This window comes from Pongo pygmaeus, chromosome 9 (assembly GCF_028885625.2).
Source record: "Pongo pygmaeus isolate AG05252 chromosome 9, NHGRI_mPonPyg2-v2.0_pri, whole genome shotgun sequence".
In the NCBI taxonomy this organism is placed as follows: domain Eukaryota; kingdom Metazoa; phylum Chordata; class Mammalia; order Primates; family Hominidae; genus Pongo; species Pongo pygmaeus.
This window is the reverse complement of record NC_072382.2, coordinates 89,587,422-89,607,357: the sequence shown is the minus strand read 5'-3', so window position 1 is coordinate 89,607,357 and position 19,936 is coordinate 89,587,422. Positions and strand designations below refer to the sequence as shown.

At 37.4% G+C, this 19,936-nt stretch overlaps 1 protein-coding gene across 4 annotated transcripts in view; it reads left to right on the top strand.

Moving 5' to 3' along the window:
• Positions 1 to 19,936, top strand: part of GRM5 (glutamate metabotropic receptor 5) — a 585,961-nt gene that overhangs the window by 552,540 nt on the left and 13,485 nt on the right. For 2 of the 4 annotated variants that reach the window (XM_054439376.2, XM_054439377.2), the window contains exon 9: positions 12,737 to 12,832. The exons of the other annotated variants lie outside the window; for them this stretch is intronic. In XM_054439376.2, coding sequence (XP_054295351.2) covers positions 12,737 to 12,832 — 96 coding nt within the window. The remainder of the gene's footprint in view (positions 1 to 12,736; positions 12,833 to 19,936) is intronic. 4 annotated transcript variants of the gene reach the window in all.

Sequence of the window (19,936 nt, the reverse complement as noted above, 5' to 3'; positions counted from 1 at the left end):
TTTTAAACTATTCTCCAGTGGTTGGTTTGTTCTTGTTTTGTTGAGGGTTTTTTTTCTGTTTTCTATAACACTGAAGGAAAAAATCTTTGTGCAGAAACCTTTGAGCTTATGTTGAATTGTTTCCTTAGAATAAATTCCTAGACTTACTAAGTCAATACAGCTGATTTTTTACTTTTTAATTCCTTATTTGCATTGCTTCCCCACTTTTCAGCTTTTACCTTTCCATTATTTTCATAGAACACAGTGAAATATGTTACCTGGTAATTTCTCAAATCATTTTACAACTTATGTTCACTTTGCCATTAGTTTCTGGAGCTATTAATCATGCTCAATTTTTGTTTTTAATCTGATTTATCTGAAGGAATCAAGTTGACATTTCAAGTCTGTGCAAAAGATGTTTTTCCGTGCATGGAGATCACAAGATCTGATGGAATATCTAGTAAATCATTCCAATATATTTACATATATAGATACATAGAAGGTTGAGAGATGATATTGAAGAAAGGAATTACTTTGCAATAGTACTGCATAATATTGATCTTTTTAAATTTGGCTTCACTCTTTCCCTCTAACCTAAAGATCCATAATGACTTCCCTTCTGCCTTCATCTAGAATTTTCCTCTGATCAATTAGACTTGGAAGGCTGACTTGGGCTTTCCTTCAGCTCTCTTTGTAACACTTTGGAGTTGTTAAAATATTCTACCATCTCATCCCTGTCTGTCTTCTGCTATCACACTGTATCCCACACATCGAAACTGATTGTCAGCTCTTCTCAGTGATGCCTCTTTTACAGCCTTCAGATTTTTGGTGCATTTCTGTCTAGGAAAACTCCAGCCAGAGAAATGCTAATCTGCTTGTGTGTTAGCAAGGGGCCCAGAGGGTGATTTATTCCACTTGACCATTATGTAGTCAAATTTGACCTTTTAAAAATTAAGCATTTATTGTGCTTAAAGCCTAGCTCCACTAAGTATACACTATTAACTTCATGTATGACCTTTTCAGTCTCAAATGTGCCATCAGATTATTTAAATAAGGGGTTTTTAAGCATGAAATAATGAAAAAAGTAAGTTGTTAATGAAGAGCCTGAGATTTGGAGGTAAAACATTTGGTTTCTAGTGGCACTTCTGAGACTTACAAGCTATGGGGTCTTGACCAAATTGTGAAGCTTTCTGAGCCACAGTTTCCTTATCAGCTGGATGGGGATAATTACGTTCCTGAGTTTGTTAAGAAAATTAAGTGATATAGGGAAAGTTTTTCTATAATAATGTGAATGCTATTCAAAAGTATATTACACCATAGTTTCTCTCTTCACTTTATGACTGCCAAGATCCAAAATTAGGATGGTCCCAAAAGGAATGTGGCAATAAATCTGTAGAATAAGATGCAATGTGCAGCATTCTACCTTATATATTTTCCCTAAGATGTTTTAAAATTATAAACTGTGTTTCTGGGTGATCGCTAAAGATATCATCTAAGGGTAGATGTCTGATCAAAATTTCACCTGAGGTCGAAAAGCTGAGGTCTTGGCTGGTGTTCAAGGAACCAACATGGGAAAAGAATTTAATGTGCTCAAAGCTGTTATAAAGCTTTGTGTTGGCACAAAGGGGGAGTGGATACAATAACTACATCAAAGTCAAGATTAAAAACTAAAGTCAGAAAAATTCTGTCTCAAGCCAGGGAGGCAAAGGGAAAGAGAGAGCTAAGAAATAAAAACTGGCTCCAAAACTTGCTATAATTGGTCTCAAAGAAGATGGTGGCTAGAAAGGAACTCCTAAATCATCATTGAGTTGAGCCAGGACTACTTGTATATGGATCTGTCACTGACTAATAAGGAATAAGCACATAAGCACATTGAGGTTCATTTTCTTTTTTGTGTGTGTGACACTTTCTTATTTGAATTACACAAAAGATAATTGCAAACAATTTTTGTTAAATATGTATAAGCCCATGCCAATTCTTCAATATATGTGAACAAAAGTGTTTTCAGAGTAGTTATAAGGCTTCAGTGCTATGAGCTGAATCATTTCCCATTACCTAATCAGTTTAAGAATGTAACGCTAAACTCACAGTAACTGGTTATGACTGTAACTAGCATAGCTTTCAGGAAATGAACAAGGGTGTTTCTTCCATGATTATAAGGACCAATTGTTTAGGCTTTCTCTAAGTGTGGATTATTGAGAAAATAATACTTTGTTTTACCCAATCGATCTCTCTCTTTTTTGCTCCTTACAGATCTAACTTATTAACTCTCACACTTATTTTATATAAATGGTACATACAGAAAGGAGCATTATTTAAAAGAACGCAAACATCTAAGTAAAACTAAAGTATTTATTAGTAGTAACTTCTTTAGATTCATCATATATATACACACACACACATGCGTACACACAGAGAGACACCCACAATATTTATAAACAGTCAAACCTAAGTAAATGCTATAAACAATTTCAGAAATTCTTAGACTCAGTTTTGGAAGAAAAACTAATGAAACCAAGTATAGCAGGTAGGAGGATTTCAGCCTCAGAAAATCTATAACTTAACTCAAAGTGGCTTAAATGATAAGCAAATTAATCTCACATAAAAAGAATTTCTGACACTAAAAAGGCTAATTCAGTAGCTCAAAGGACACAATGGCTCAAGGACCTACTTATTTCGACCTTTCCAGTCCACCACTGAGTCACTGGACAACAGTTTTTGAAATGTTGGCTTAGCTTCTCTCATGCCTGCCATATGGTTGGAGCATTGTCAGGTATCACATCCAGACCACTGTCCACAGAAAAAGAGACTATGTTTTCCAGTGTTTTATTAATACTAAAGAAATTGTTCTCAGAAGTCTCCAGAAGACTCTCTCCCATGATCACTGGCTAAAACTGATGAGTAAAGTGGCAAGTGAATCCGATAATTACTATTACCGTCTTAATCTAATCAGTGTCTACATCCTGAAGGTAAGGATGGGACTGCTTGTTAAGAAGAATGTGACAATGCAAAGGAAAGGCAAATATTTTAAAAAATAAGTATCTTCCATATAATTGTATTAGTTCATTTTCATGCTGCTGATAAAGACATACCCGAGACTGTGCAATTTACAAAAGAAAGAGGTTTAATTGGATTTACAGTTCCACATGGCTGAGGAAGACTCACGATCATGGCAGAAGGCAAGGAGAAGCAAGTCCCATCTTACAAGGATGGCAGCAGGCAAAGAGAGAATGATAGCCAAGCAAAACAAGTTTCCCCTTATCAAACCATCAGCTCTCATGAGACTTATTCACTAACATGAGAACAATATAGGGGAAACTGCCCCCATGATTCAATTATCTCCCACAAGGTCCCTCCCACAACACATGGGAATTATGGGAGTACAAGTGAAGATGAAATTTGGGTGGGGAAACAGAGCCAAACCATATTATTCTGCCCCAGCCCCTCCCAAATCTCATAACTTCACATTTCAAAACCAATCATGCCTTCCCGACAGTCCCCTAAAGTCTCAAATTATTTCAGCATTAACTCAAAAGTGCACAGTCCAAAGTCTCTTCCAAGACAAGGCAAGTCCTTTCCACCTATGTGCCTGTAAAATCAAAAGCAAGTTAGTTACTTCCTAGATAAAATGGGTGTACAGGAATTGGGTAAATACAGCCATTCCAAATGGGAGAAATTGGCCAAAACAAAGGGGTAACAGGTCCCATGGAAGTCCACAATCCACCAGGGCAGTCAGATCTTAAACTTCCAAAATGATCTCCTTTGACTTCATGTCTCACATCCAGGTCACGCTAATGCAAGAAGTGACCTCCCATGGTCTTAGGCAACTCCACCTCTGCGGCTTTGAAGAGTACAGCCTCCCTCCCAGCTGCTTTCACAGGCTGGTGTTGAGTGTCTACCGCTTTTCTAGGCACACGGTGCAAGTCATCAGTGGTTCTACCATTTTGGCGTCTGGAGGACAGCAGCCCTCTTCTTACAGCTCCACTAGGCAGTGCCCCAGTAGAGACTCTGTGTGAGGACTCTGACCCCACATTTCCCTTCTGCACTGCCCTAGCAGAGGTTCTCCATGAAAGCCCCACCCCTGCAACAAACTTCTGCCTGGACCTCAGACATTTTCATACATCTTCTGAAATCTAGGTGGTTCCTGAACCTCAATTCTTGACTTCTGAATACCCACAGGCTCAACACCACATGGAAGCTGCCAAGACCTGGGGCTTGCATCCTCTGAAGCCACCGTCTGAGTTCTATGTTGACCCATTTCAGCCATAACTAGAGTGGCTGGGATGCAGGGCACCAAGTCCCTGGCTGCACACAGCTCAGGGACCCCAGGCCTGGTCCACGAAACCACTTTTTCCTCCTAAGCCTCCAGATCTGTGATGGAAGGGGCTGCCTGAAGACCTCTGACATGCTCTGGAGACATTTTCCCCATTGTCTTGGGGATTAACATTTGGCTCCTCATTACTTATGCAAATTTCCTGGAAATTTATAATTTAATTCTCCTTTTTGTCAGTCATTCATGCATACCTCATTCAATAAATATTATTACCTATATGATCATAGGCACTGGGAAGATAGCAGTGAAGCACACAGTTCAGAACCATGCCTTCATAGAGCTTACATTCTATCACAGATTCCACTGGGGGGAAACAGAGAATAAATAAAATAAATAAGTAAAATATAAATTATTGTAGATAAGTGTTCCTGATAAAAGCAGGAAATGGTAACAGAAACAGTAGAGTGGTAGTTGCCTTTTTAAATAGGGTGGTCTGGCAGGATGTATTGAGAAAGTGACATTTAGGCAAAAATTTGAAAGAAGTAAGCTTTGAGGATATTTTTAAGGAAAGCATTACAGGCAGAGGAAATGGCCAAAGCAAAGACACTATGCTGGGAGGATATCTGGTGTCTTCAAGCAACAAGATCACTGTAGATGAAGCAATGTGAGCAAGGGAGAAAAAGTGAGTTTTCAGATCAGAGAGATAGTCAGGGAGTGGCAGATAAGTGTAGGGATTTGTAAACCATGATAAAAAATTCATAATTTACTCAGAGAAATGAGTAACAGTGTTTTGAGCAGAGGAATGATATGAAAAGATTTCTATTTTGACAGGATATTCTGCTTGCTGGGTGGAGGCTGAAATGGGTTTGGTTTGGGTTGGGGAAATTTAGTAACAGACAAAGGAGAACCAGTTTGAGAAACTGTTAAAATTTTAACAGGTATTGGTGGCTTGGGCCAGGGTAATAAATACTGGTGAGAAATGGTCAGATTTTAGGTATGTTTTGCAGATGGAGCCTGCAGTATATGCTGACTGATTACAAAAAAGTCTGTTCTTTCCTCCTTTTTTCTATACTTACTTTATCTCAAAACTCTGTACATTAGTTACCACTTTCTGTAAACATCGTTAATATTTTCCATCTTCCTTGATCTCTTGACCAACATGTACAGAATGTCTTCAGTTTGTATTTATTATTAAAAACAGAACAAATAACAACAGCAAATCCTGTTGAAGATTTCATAATCCCTAAAGTTACAATTCCATTTTGTTCATTTATTCATGGAGGTATTCCCTCAGAAAATGTTGGTTGAGGGCTTACATAATGCAGGCACTATGTTTAGGGTTTACTCATGTCGTCATTTTTCTTTAAGTCTCTGCACTTCCATGTTTATGCTCAAGCTTAGTCTTAAAACTCTGCCATCTTTACTGCAATTTTGGTATGAAAATCCCTTATAGGATTTTCTGTAACATTCACAGTGAGTTGTCATATGACTATAGTTCAAATGTCCCTCACTCAATAACTTTTACTATTTTTGGCACATTCTTGGCCAAAAAGACTCTTTTCCTCTCATATTGTTTTTCTCTGCTCATACCATACTTCTATTCTAAATAATAAAAAGTAGTTGAGGAAAGAGAGAATTTAAATTTGCTTTGTAAATGGGATGCATCTATATTGGTTTAAATGAGAGGTTTCGTTGAAGAACACACTCCTACCCACTTACTCCCCAGACTTACCCTCCTGCCTCATTAGTGTCCATTCCATATTGAGTTACTAAAATTTACACATAAGACATATGTGAAATATGCAACATTTTCCAACTCCCTTTCACAAACTTCTTAGAGAAATCATGCTGTTTTTTTCTATGAATAGTTTAAAGCATTATAGCATGAAGTAAAATAGGTATACTGTGGTTTCTACACATATAAGAAAATATCTCCCTGTGGTTTTCACTAAGCTGAATGACAGCTAGCTTAGGAATGGAAAACGAGTTTAAGTGCTCACAAGGCTTAGCACAATGCTCCTTCAAGGGGAAGACTATGGGGCATAGTAGATGTCAGTGTGAGAGAGAAAGTGGTGAAAGAAAATTATTTTTTAAGACAATTTTATCTATTGGAAAGAACAAAACCTGGAGCAGGATAAGCCTATGACAAAACTGGAGTAAGGGAAATGTGCCTCTGGTGCCTTTAGCTTTCTCATTTGCTGTGTTCTTTCCCCTCCATTCTTGAACTCTCTAGGAAACTTAGGCCCTTTCTCCACTCATTTTTAACCAAATATGTTCGCAGAGAGTCTGCAATATCTATCAGAAAACATGTCTCTAAGTATGCCATGGGATACTCACAACAGCATTTGAATCTTGAGTGTCCTCACTCGTATAGGATGGAAAACATTTGTTCCTTGGCATCAGAGAAAAATGAGGGAAGAATTCATCAATGGAATCTTCCTAGCATCTCATAAGTTGTAGCACATTTGTAAATTCTATTTCTATATATTGTTCTTTGCTTCATCCACTGACCTTTCCCTTCCAAACCATATAGAGGCCCTGTCTATAATTCCTATTTAATGATAAACCCCCCTTCTTATTCAACCGCTTCACTAAACACTCCATTTACTGTTGTTTTCTTAAACTGAAACCCAGTTCCCTCCTAAGGACATTTCTACCCCGTATCTCTCTCAAGTAAAGTTTCTTATTCTTCCATATCACTTGTTTCACAGGACACAGAGATGGAGGTCAGCAACTCAACGCTGCTTCCAGACATATTTCACACCCTTACATACAAAAATGTGAAAATTAAACCTCTGATTGAATTTAGACTCATGGAATCTAGTTATCCCTCTATCTTTTAGCTTCGTTTATAACTACTATTTACTGCCAACTTCTGGATAAAGAACTTCTGTCTATCCCAAGCCCGGCTATCATTCTGAGTGAATTTAGTGCTTGTATAAAGGACAGATGAGTACCAAGCTTCTTTCTTCCCCCCACTTCTAATACATTTTAATGTTCCTATTCCTGGTCACTTACTCAAACTTGATCAGCCTCACATAAGGCATCGTTATTTCCAATATCAAAATCTCTCCTTTTCTGCCAGCTTCAGACATAATTCTCCATCTATCTGCTATTTCACCTAATATACACATTTATTATTTAAACTTGTTTATTTTCTTCTAGTCTTTCACTTCATTCTGCACTCATTTATGCATTCTGAATCACATAGCCAATATAGAAATTTCAGTAATACAATATTCAGTAGATATTGGTAGGAAAGAGGAATTGAGGTGAAGAAATGAAATTTTTGATCCCAATAATAATGGAAAATTACATTTACTATCTGATCCTAAGTTATTCTTACCTGCACATCTTTTAGATTTACCAGATGAACATAGGCTCTTATAGAACTCGGTACAGAAGAGCTAGAACTTCCTGGGAAAAGAAGGTACAAGAAGAAGAACAACAACAACAAAAATCTTTACAGAAGATAAGCAAAACTTATTTCAGAATAAGTCATTCTGAAATGTATTAAATCTATTGTGAGAGTTTTTCATGCCAAGCTTCTGGCCTGTAAACTAAAGTGTCAAAGCTGTATTAGGCATAAATCTAGAAATCCAGAGTTTATAAGAAAACTTACAAGTTTATAAGATTGAAGAGCCTTGAACTCCATGTCTAGCATATACAAGGCACGCAGCAAATTTTTTTTCCGTAAATGTTTTAAGGGAATGCTTACACTAACAGTGTTATAAAAGTTTTTGGACAGGTAGAATGAGCATGGCTATTCACCTCCTTTCCACTGTCTACATAGTTTTCCTGTTCTGAATATTTTCAACCATTCTCATTGTATTTGTAACCATCGGTATGTTGAGAGCTCCCGTGTATAACAATCCTCTAACCTCCAAATGTTTATACTCATGTGTCTGCTGAATATGTCCACTTGGATGTCCCACCAGCATCTCAAATCAAATATTCCACAATGAAGTTTTTCCTTCCTTCCCCAAATATACTCCTTCTCTTGAATTTTCTTAACTCAGTTAACTGCACCATCCAACACAGTAACTGGAGTATCATTCTATACTTCTCCATATTATACTTATCATCCAATAAATCCTACTCATTTTTGCCTCCTAAATAGTCTTGAGGCTGTGCTCTATTTTTCATCTGTATTATCACTACCCTGAGCATTAGCTTATCATCTCTCACATGCATAACTGTAGTAGTATTTCTCTATCTCTAGTTTTGTTCCTTCAAGTCCATTGCATTTTATCTAAATGTCAACTCTGATACTGTTTTATCTAATGTAAGGATTCCACAATGACATCTCATAATCAACAAGCAAATTCATCATTTTTATATGCTTCTCCATCTGCTTTCCCCTTTGACCTCCTATTTTATACTTCTTACAACAAAAATTACTAAACAGTGTTTCCCAGTATACACCATGCTGCTCAACCTCTCTACATGTTTGCACCTGATTTTCTCTTCACGGTGTATGTCTGCTCAATTTTTCAGATTTGTCTTACGTATCATATCTCACTATAGTGTTCTCTGCCAATCTAGTATGGGTTAAGTAACCCTTCTTGTATTTGTTTCTATAATAAAACTTCTTACATTGTTTGGAAATTATCTATTTACATTTCATCTTCTCACTCAAGACTATGACCTTATCAATGACATAATCACCCATATGCTCCTTATCACACTGCCCAGCACATGGACTATTCAGTAAACGGTTTTGAATGATGTAAACTAAACCAGCCTGGTACAGGCATAGGGACCTAAATGAAATAACAAAATTTAAAGTCCTATCACTAGATTCTCTACTGCCTGTACTTGATAACTCTGCTCCTTATTTGCAAAACGGGGTCAAGAAGAGAAAAGGTAAATAATAAGCTTTTGTAATTTTGTTTTTAAATGTAGTAACATTATCACTTAGAGGAAAAATTAATGGAAATAGCATGAGCTTTAGAATCAGAGAAACCTGATTTTTAACCTTCGGTTCTCTGCTCATAAGCCACATGAGGTTGGGCTTACTGACACTGATCCTCAGTGTCTGCTTCTTCAGAATGAGAATAATAGCAGCTGCTTTGTATGGCTGTTTTAATAATTTACAATAGTGTACAGCAAACAGCCTGGCATGCTCAATATTTTGTCATTATCACTTTTTATTATAACTTTGAATATAACTATAGTAAATTAAACATTTCATTTGAAAAGTGAGTTAATACTTGCAAAGTACTTGAAACAGTGCCTCGCAAGTATGAGTGTATGGGTGTTTTAGTTTCTGATATATAAATTTATTATGTAAAAGAAATGAAATTTTAAAATTGATATTCCATGAACTGTAAATTTTGAAAAGCTTAAACTATTTTTAATTGACAATTCCATATTTCTAAAATAAACTCAACTGGAAAAAAATGTTGAGTTTTTAAACTCAACAGTTGAGACTATTAAAGCTATTAGTAACTTTGAACAGGATATTACTGGTAAATGGGATAATGAGTAAGTGAATGAATAAAAACATAGTCTATTTAAATATCTGGTGAATACAATTACATGTACAGACAGGCAAGAAGGGTCTTATCTGAAAGTAATGATGAGTTTCCCATTCTGTATTAATGCCATTTTCAGCTTGCATTGAATACAAAAACTGCTTTAAAGTTCCAAAAAGTCTAAGATATTGCTCACATTTTTAAAATGAGTTTTGTTATTATTGTTTGTTTTGAATTTTCATTATTTTGTTTTTTATATGTCAGTGAAAGCTTTTACCAAAAGCATTTAGGCTTTGTCTTTGTTTTTTGTTTTTTGTCTGGTTTCTATGGTTTTTCTAAACTTTTAGGTTCAGGGGTGTATGTGCAGGTTTGTTTTATGGGTAAGTTGTGTGTTGCAGGGGTATAATGTGCAGATTATTTCATCACCCAGGTAATAAGTATAGTACCTGGTAGGTAGTTTTTTGATCCTCACTCTCCTCCCACCCTCCACCCTCAAGGAGGCCCCAGTGTCTATTTTTCCCTTTGTGTCCATGCATACTCACTGTTAAGCTCCCATTTATAAATGAAAACATCAAGTACTTGGTTTTCTGTTTCTCCATTAGTTTGATTAGGATGATGCCCTCCTGTGCTATCCATGTGTAAAGGACATGATCTCATTCTTTTTATGACTGCATAGTATTCTATGATGTATATGTACCACATTTTCTTTATCCAGTTTACTGTTGATGGGCATTTAGGTTGATTCCATGACTTTGTTATAGTGAATAGTGCTGCAGTGAACATATACCTGGATGTGTCTCTATGGTAGAGAGATTTATATTCCTTTAGGTATATGCCCAGTAATGGGATTTCTGGGTCAAATGGTAGTTCTGCTTTAAGTTCTTTGAGTAATTGCCAAGCTGATTTCCACAGTGGCTGAACTAATTTCCATTCCCACCAGCAGTGTGTAAGCATTCCTTTTCCTTCACAGAGGTTAGAGTTTGATAGAATAGGATGCTTAGGATCTATTCCATATTTCATAAACAGAGGTCACCTGGCAGAGTGTGTGTGGTCATGACAGAAAGAGAAAGAGAAAGAGAGAGAAGAGCTTATAAGCATGAAAACTGTAGGTTTCTTAACTCATCTGTGAAATATTTAGCGATTAATTCACAATTAGCCTAACAGAAGATATTCAAAAATATGTTAAGGATCCCTTTGTAAGGAACTGAATGACCACCAATAATTTATTATTCTATCAATATTCTTTTAATTTGAGCTATAGAGCAGTATTTTGGCTGAACAATCCAATCCACAAATAAGCACAAAATACTTTGCATTGAAACGTTGAGCATCATTTGGCCATTGGTACTTCTAAGGTATTTTCTTGGTAAAATTAAGTCTACTCAATCTAGCTTGGTCTGATGATTTACCTCCTTTAACAAAGTCCCTAAGTTCTTTTCCTCTCTTCTTCATGCCTACATCTAAAGTTACTTGTGTACGTATTTCTTCTTTCCTTCCTTCTCCTACTGTTAGGTAAATTCTATCAGGCACGGCCTGCAGATTACTTATCTTTACATCTGTAGTGCAAAGTCCATTACCTAGGATTTAATAAATGCTCAACTAATGTCTGTTAAATAGGTAATCCATTAAATTCATTTTACTTGATGTAATAAGCCATTTTTCTTCAAATACTAGATACTTTAAACATTTTAGAAGGGAAAAAATTTAAGAGGAAGGCCTCTGCCCCAGGATCAATAATGATGTTGACTTTGTTGCATTTTGTTTTATTTTATACTACTTTTGAAACAGCAGGAAAATAAACTAAAAAGAGTGTGACTGTACTGAGATAAACAAGTCTTATTATAGTAACTCCCTTTATCATAGCCTATTGGATACCAGGAAGGTGGATGAAGTGGTATTATACCAGGCTCTAGTTTAATTAGCGAAAAGGTAATAAAACCTTAAGAGCTTTGGGCCCCTGCAAGCTCTACCGGTGGTTACACTCTACTGATGAGTCTTGTGACTTTCATGAAGTCAGTTCAGTAAATCTAGCTTCCTTATCTGGCAAATGGAAATAACAGTTCTTTTTTAACAGCCTTACAAAACCAATGAGTAAAAGAGGTTATTCTGTGAAATTATGTTAGCTCGAAAAACTGTCATTGAGATACAAGAACTCATCTTGATGCACCACGTAGAAGAGTAATATTGGGAATCTCATCACTTATTTTAGATGAAATATCTGGTATCTTCAAAGGGCAGTGAACTGCCAATTATAATACAAAAATAATGGCGGCATCCCAATACTGACAGTCAAACTTCAGCTTTTAATATCCAAAGAACATGTCTTCTCTCCTCTGTTATTACCAATGTCTAACAACATCCAGAATGGTATCACTCAATGAAGGCTTGCTCAAGATAATAATTAGCTTAAAAACTTGATAATGGAAGGCAACACATTATAATGGCTGAAGTGTGGGTTCTAAACTTAGATTCCCTGTATTCAAAATCCAGCCCAACCACTTACTTAGTTAACTAATCTTTGATTAATTTACTTAACCTCTATAATCTTAGGTTTCTTCATCAGTAAATGGAAATGATAACAAAGCCTCTGGCCCAGGGCTGTTGCCAGGATACAATTTAGGTAAAGTTCTAGCATGGTGTCTGACACATGGTAAGCACTGAATAGATTCTAATGTATTGATTGATATTCATCTTTTTCTAAGATGCTAGAAATTGCACACCTTTTGCCATTGACTATTAAATGTGACATATTCACAGTTTAATAGGCAATGTGAAAGAATGGGTTACGTGTGGTTTAACCAAAAAGTAACAACGTCATCCCTGATGTTGTCCATATGCCATCACATTCATCTAATAAGTATCACGAGTTGGTCATTGCATTTAGAAGCAGGAACCCCCATTTTGGCAGAGGGTGACCATCTCCACAGTCACGGCCATTCCTCAGCCTGGCAGTTAAGCACACAATCACGTCTTTCTGTTTGCTCCTGTCCTTGTTCATGCTCACCAGGTACAAAGACAGGAGACTGGCCCAGCACAAGTCGGAAATAGAGTGTTTCACCCCCAAAGGGAGTATGGGGAATGGTGGGAGAGCAACAATGAGCAGGTAAGCAAACTATGAGTGGCCTGAGGTGGTGTGAAATAAATGTATGCAAGCTAGAGGAACAGGTGGCTCCCTGGTCTGGGTCCTCACTCAACTGTGCAACTCATACAGTGTGTCCAACCTGGGCTACTACTGGTTTTCTGTGTTTGATTTGCAAAACCTATGATATCCTCATGTGTAGTAATGGGAGCCTCCTGTCCCAGATGCTGCTGTTTCCCAGGGTTGTGCGCTTTGCATGTCTGAAGCCTTAGCTCACAGTCAGTCCTCCTCTGGGTTTTAACTTATTGGTCAAATGGTTCTGGAGTTTGCAAAGTGGAAGAGATTGGAGGAAATTGATATTTCAGGGCTATCCAATCACTCAATAAAACAAATGCAAAAGCTTAGAACTGGTTTTAAGGAAAGGACTACAATTGAGGGAAGACTCCAGCACCTGATCCTGGACAAGCCTGGAAATTAATATACCTTACTTTGAATGTAACATCATCTCACAGCCAAGGGCAAATGCCTTGCCAAACTAGTGGACTGTAGAGACAAGTGGCTTTTCTCGAACTGAAATCAGGAAAGCTAATCCTCCTCTAGCTACCATAGCTTTGCATCTCCTTTACTTCCTTGTGTTTGGTGATGAACATTCTCTGTTGCTGTGCTGTGCATGTTCCTTTATACTAGGCACTCCCGATTGAGTTGTACCTAGTAAACCGGAGTATTTGGAAGTATAAGCATTAACTAAGCTGTGTTGCATGAAATAAACGTGCTTTATTGCATGGGATTTGTTTTTAAGAAAAGGGCCCCGGGGCCGGGCGCATTGGCTCACGCCTGTAATCCCAACACTTTGAGAAGCCAGGGCAGGTGGATCAGCTGAGGTCAGGAGTTCAAGAACAGCCTGGCCAATGTGGTGAAACCCAGTCTCTACTAAAAACACAAAAATCAGCCGGGCATGGTGGCACATGCTTGTAATTCCAGCTACTCAGGAGACTGAGGCCAGAGGACTGCTTGAACCCAGGAGGCGGAGGTTGCAGTGAGTCAATAATGTGCCATTGCACTCCAACCTGGGCAACGAGAGTGAAAACTGTCTCAAAAAAAAAAAAAAAGAAAGAAAGAAAGAAAGAAAAAAGAAAAGGGCCCTGGAGACAAAGACAGTCAAGACTGACATTAAACAGTTCCAGAATGTTGAAGGAGCCTTGAGTTGAGGAGTCACTTGCCATCACTTAACTCTTCACTTCTAATTTGTTGTGACATTTCTCAATCCATCTGCCGTGTAGAGGTATGGAAGGAAAACTTTTGCAAATCATCCTGGATCACAGAAAAGGAAAAATTCAATAAGTAGAGTATGTGCATATGCGTGTCCATGTGCTGAGAGCAGAGCTTGAGACCTAATTGCATAACAAGAAGATAATCCTGTTGAAATTTCACCACAAACATTGTGTTTGCTTCCTCAGTGGTGGGCTCCTTCCTATTTTCAAAATAATGACTAAATTTTTCCAAGGCCCACCATATTGCACAACTGCTGGAGGACTATTCACGTTGCAATCTATGAAAATGGTGCCCAGAACTGTTCAGCATACAGTTTGAGCAATCATAACAGCCCTGGCCAAGGGCTTGGCTAACTTTGTCTAAGGTTCTCAGAGACAAGGCAATGATAGTGTGTGTACATGTGTAGGCATATATGTGTGCACTTTGGTGTATCTGATGGCCTTATGCCTACAATCCCTTTATACAGCTATCTTTGGATCTCAGTGCATCTGCAAAATGAGTCTCAGAGGATCATTTTGTGGGAGTGACTCAACAGAATGCTATTGGGGCTCCTATTTTCCTTCCACTTAGATATAACAAAGTAGCATAATTCATGTCCTTGAAAATTAGGCAAACAGCACCAGAGTAAGCTGGACAAGGTTAAAGTGACTTCACCAAATGAGTGCTCAAGGGTTCTTCCCAGAGTGACTTCTAATTTGAGGTCTAAAACTGGAGTTCCCAAACCTGGCAAACTTAGCTGACTATCAAACAGACTGAGGCAAAATATTGGGCAATACAACTTAGGAATCTGTCATGTAACAAGTTTCTTAGGTCATCTCAAAGAATCCAATGCATGAACTGATATTTTAGAGTAATCCATTCATGTAGGAGATGACATGGAGCTGTTTGTTGCAAGCATTTGGTCTCAATTATGCCATTTGATGCTCTTAGCAGTGTTTAGTCAATACTTAGAAGCTTTAGATCTGATCATCCCAGAAATTAAATTTGCTCAAGGCTGTCTTGATTGAGAATGAGGGGAAAGGGACAGAGAGGGTAGTATACAGAGAGTAGGAGATCCCAGATAAACATACGAGGCTTCCTTGGGTCAGTTCCAGATCTACAAAGGTAGTCACTTGATGTATCTCCAGCAAGAATGGTCTGAGTTCCTCTACAACAGCAAGATATCATTTAATTTTTGCTTCCTCACTTGTTTGGATATAGCCAAGATAATAGAAAGGCTTATTACACTGATATATCCTGGTGGAGGAGAGAGGAATAATGCATGCTACAATAAATACAATTGTGTTAGATCATCCACCTCAGCCACACAGATAAGCAGAGTTAATTGGGAACAAATGATCTTCCCTTCCTAGTATCTCTTCCTTCTCATTTATTTAGCACTATATAAAAACTGACACGCACACACACAGAGAGAGAGAGGAGAGATCTGCCATGCTTAAGCTTTCCCTTAGGGAGTAGAAAAGGCCTAGAGATATCAAAAGAGATGCCAAAATTCACAAGGTCTTGGTATCTTTTTTCCAACTTCACATTTGTTCACATAAATACAGACACACATGCCTGCACACACATATTTATCCAGGAGAAATAAGTTTAAAATGAACATTAAGAGAAAGATGTCAGAGAGGAGATAACTGTGATGGCAGCAGTTTCTAAGTAAGGGGTTGGAGTAGTTAATCCAAATTTGCTTACTCAGGAATTGAATAGAAGGGCTGGAGAAAGGTTAACTCTATGTACGTGAGACTTTTATAGGTATTTTTAGTGTCAACCAATAAGGCCTTTCTTTGTAATTCATCCCTACTCCACCCCCTGTTACTTCCAGGAGTCAAAGCCAAGCATCACATTTACTCTGCAAACATCTGGGACTCCTCTGTGGCCATTATTGAATAACTAGTTCCAGGGAGGGGTGAAGGGGAGCTCAAACAACCACAGAAAACCAAGAGTGTCACTCTGCATCTCATTTGCCTGTTTTCTGTAATGAAGCTGTAGAATGGACAGTACTCTATGAATTCATGCCTAGGATGATTATCCCAGAGCCAAGTTGCCTGGTGGGGAAAGAAAGCATTTCACGATGTTTACAGTTGAAGCAGAGCAGAGCACTATTTTCTGATCTGTAACATTAGCAGGGCCTTAGACAGATGCTCCCTTATTTCTGCCCTCCTCCCTCAACCCTCATGCTGGGAAAGGAATGAGAATATAATATGTACCCATAGCACACTAGCTTCCTGAAATATGTTGCTGTTTTCTGTTTATGTGAAGAGGCTTTTTTTTTAACCTCATGTCTGAATATAGTATAACTTGTCATCTTTTCATATTTTCACATTGGACAGTCTAAGTGTGATTTAGAGCAGAATCCTCCTGATTGCAGGAGAAGTAAAAGAGAGTCCCAAACAGGGAGGTGGCTCTAAGAACTGACATTCTCTAAGCCCTGTTACCATGTTAGTCCCTAGCAAGATGGTCCAGCCTCAGGAATGACTGAATGACTGAAACCTCAACACTGAATGTTATTATCCTCTGTGTCAGCAGGGGCATGGCACTGGAGTACTTGGAATCTGCTTGCTTGCTTGTTTTTTTTTTTTTTTTTTTAGACAGAGTCTGCACTGTCACCCAGGCTGGAGTGCAATGGTGTGATCTTTGCTCACTACAACTTCTGCCTCCCAGGTTCAAGCGATTCTCCTGCCTCAGACTCCTGAGTAGCTGGGATTACAGATGCCCGCCACCACACCCGGCTAATTTTTTGTATTTTCAGTAGAGACGGGGTTTCACTATGTTGGCCAGGCTGGTCTCGAACTCCTGACCTTGTGATCCACCCACCTAGGCCTCCCAAAATGCTGGGATTACAGGCGTGAGCCACCACTCCTGGCTGGAATCTGCTTTCTGATGTGCTCATGTTGTAGGCCACGTAGGAGAAACAAAGACATTCTGAGCCTCCTAGTCTCTCTTTGAGGAAGGGCTCCCTCAGTCAAATGAAACAGACAGATCTCTAGTCCCCCTCCAGTGCCAGAAGGAAGAAGGGTGGTATGGGGTTATTTTTGAACAAAAAGAATTATTATTGTTACTCTTTTGTGATATAAGCTATGCGAACTATTAACTTTCAATTAGTTGAGTAACTGATTTTCACCTGTGATATGCAGCATCTGATTTTAGTAGGTATAAATGTTTAATAAAGCCTTGGAGAATTTGGTAAGAGTTATGTCATAATAGTCCTTGCTAAATGAGTAGGACCTCAGATAGCCCCAAATATAATGTCTTGTGTTAGGATTGCCTTTCATTCATTCAATTATTTCTTCCTTCAGGTAAAGCTCATTTATTAAGCACCTATTATGAACCAAGCACTCAAAAGACTCTAGAGATAAATGGATGACCAAGATATGACTAATGCCCTTGAAAATCTGAAGTCAACTGAGAAACAGTCAGAAAAACAGATAACTGCAATGCAATATAAAACCCCTCTAACACAGGAGAGTTTATGCCTCAGATTAAGTCCCCATTTCTTATCACGTGCTATAGTTTATACCAGTACAAACAGAATTAAAAGTAATAGAATAACACATAATAACAGATCTAAATTGAGTATTCAGAAAGTGTAAGGCATATAGTTATATAATTTAAACTCCATAGATAAAAGAAAGATTCTGCCTTTCCAGTACAGACAATAGAAGCCAGCTGGTTTTTGAGAATAGATTAGAATTTCTACAATAATATTCACTTTATTTATCTCCAAAATCAATTCCATATTAATATTCTAACATATTCTAAAAAATAAGAAGAAGAAGAATTAGTAACATTGCTATGATTAGCATGTATCACACACTATACTAGTCCCTTCATGGAGGTTCTGCATTAAGTTCTCCCAAGAACATATAAAGAAGGTATAATTTTTTTCTTTCCATGCTACACACAGGAAAATCAGGATCAGGGAAATAAAATAACATACACAGTAGAGCAATCTCATGAAAAATCTAAAATCAAAGGAACTTCAATATCTGGTTCTGGCACTAGCCAGTGTGTGACCTCGGAGTGCCATTTCAACTCTTTAATATCCATTTTCTATAAATGTCAGATTATATTATAGCACTTATCTTACTATGATGCTGTGAAAATTAAATGGAATTATATAAGTACAGCACTTAGCATATTGCCTGACACACAATAGGCATTCAATAAATTTTAGCATGTGCTGTTACTATCCAAGGCCACCCAGTTTAGAAAGGTTGTTTTTTATGTATTTACTATTTTGTCTTGTCTTTCTCTACCCTGCCACCATGGTTGTTTGCTCAAAAATCAATTCTGGAAAAGTAAGTAAAACAAAATCTAATGATAACAAAAGAATAAATTCAATGATATAATTTCCCTGTTTTAAAATTCATGTTCTCCCCCATGTTTACCTATAAAAGCAGCCAACATTTATTGAGTACTTAGATACATGAGACACTGTGTCAAATGCTTTATCTGCAAGATTTCTCATTCAATCTTTTTTAAAAAGTTGGTAAAGCCCATATTAGAGCCCAACTCAGTCTGATTCTGCAATTCACACACTATAATCACTATGTTATCAGCCACCCAGGAAAAAAACACAAACTCATGAACTCAGAATACAAGGTTCTTCATAAACTAACCCTAACTATTTGACCATTATTCCTTCTGCTTCTGTACATATGTTCTCCTTTCCAGACATCCCAGATATACAAGTCTCCAAACATGCTGACTATTTTCTACAACAGCACATCTTAAGACTTAAGACATGCTGTGTTTCTGTCTGGATTATCCTTCATTTCTCTTTCTATCCATCTTCTTCCAGGGAGAAGGAACTCCCATTCCTGCTCTACCTAGAAAACCTACTCAGGTTTCAAAACCCAACTCTAATGTCCATTCCTCCTTGACGTTCATAAAAGTCTTAGTCTAGCTAAACTCTGCCCAACTTCATAATTCTAATGTATTTTACCTTTACATCTGATATTGCATGTTATCTGGTTGCCTGTGTCTTCTCATTAAACTTGAGGCTTTTAAGGCCACAAAACAGAAATGTATGTTCACTTTTACGTCTTCAGTACTCAACAGTGTGAGGAGTCTATTGATTCAATCAACCACTCAATAAAAGTGCCCAGATAATTTTTGTGTATGTAGGTAGCATTGTTTTAGGGACCATGTGGTGTTTGGGGAAGTATAAAATAATCTCCACCCTAAAGGAAATGACAATCTTAATAAAGAAATAAAACTCACTCTGATGGAACCTGCAAGAGCAATAGTCTACATTAAGATTTTAAATCTATGGTACCAATAACAAGGCCAAGATTTGGATGGTGGTCAGGATTGGAGGGAAGCAGGGATGACAGTATGGCTAACAATAATGGAGCCAACATATATGCTCGTATGCCCTTCTTGGAAATTCTCAGTGAATAGTTACATAAAAACTTGATAAATTCATCAGAAATTAGTTTAATTTGTTTAACTTATTTGACCCTGAAACCATTTATTTGACCCTGAAACCATTTATTCATGAACCATCTATTGTCATTCTTTCTATACCATTTGCCAATTAATTTTATAAAAAAATTAATCAAAAAACATAGCATCAAAATTATGTATGATGAATAGCTTATAATAATCCTTGAAATCTTATTATAAGCATTTTTCCAGATAAGTCCTTATAAGAGCAGCAAAAACCAAAAAGATTAACTAATGTTTGGTGACTGGAATTGAAATGTACTAGCTTTATTAAGTACCACAAATATTAACCAGATTTCTAATTTCTTATTTTTCTGAAAGAATTACTAACTACTCAGAGTATATTCTATTTTTATATTATTAAACTGAACATATTCTATTTTTTATATTATTAAATTGAAGTCTATTTTC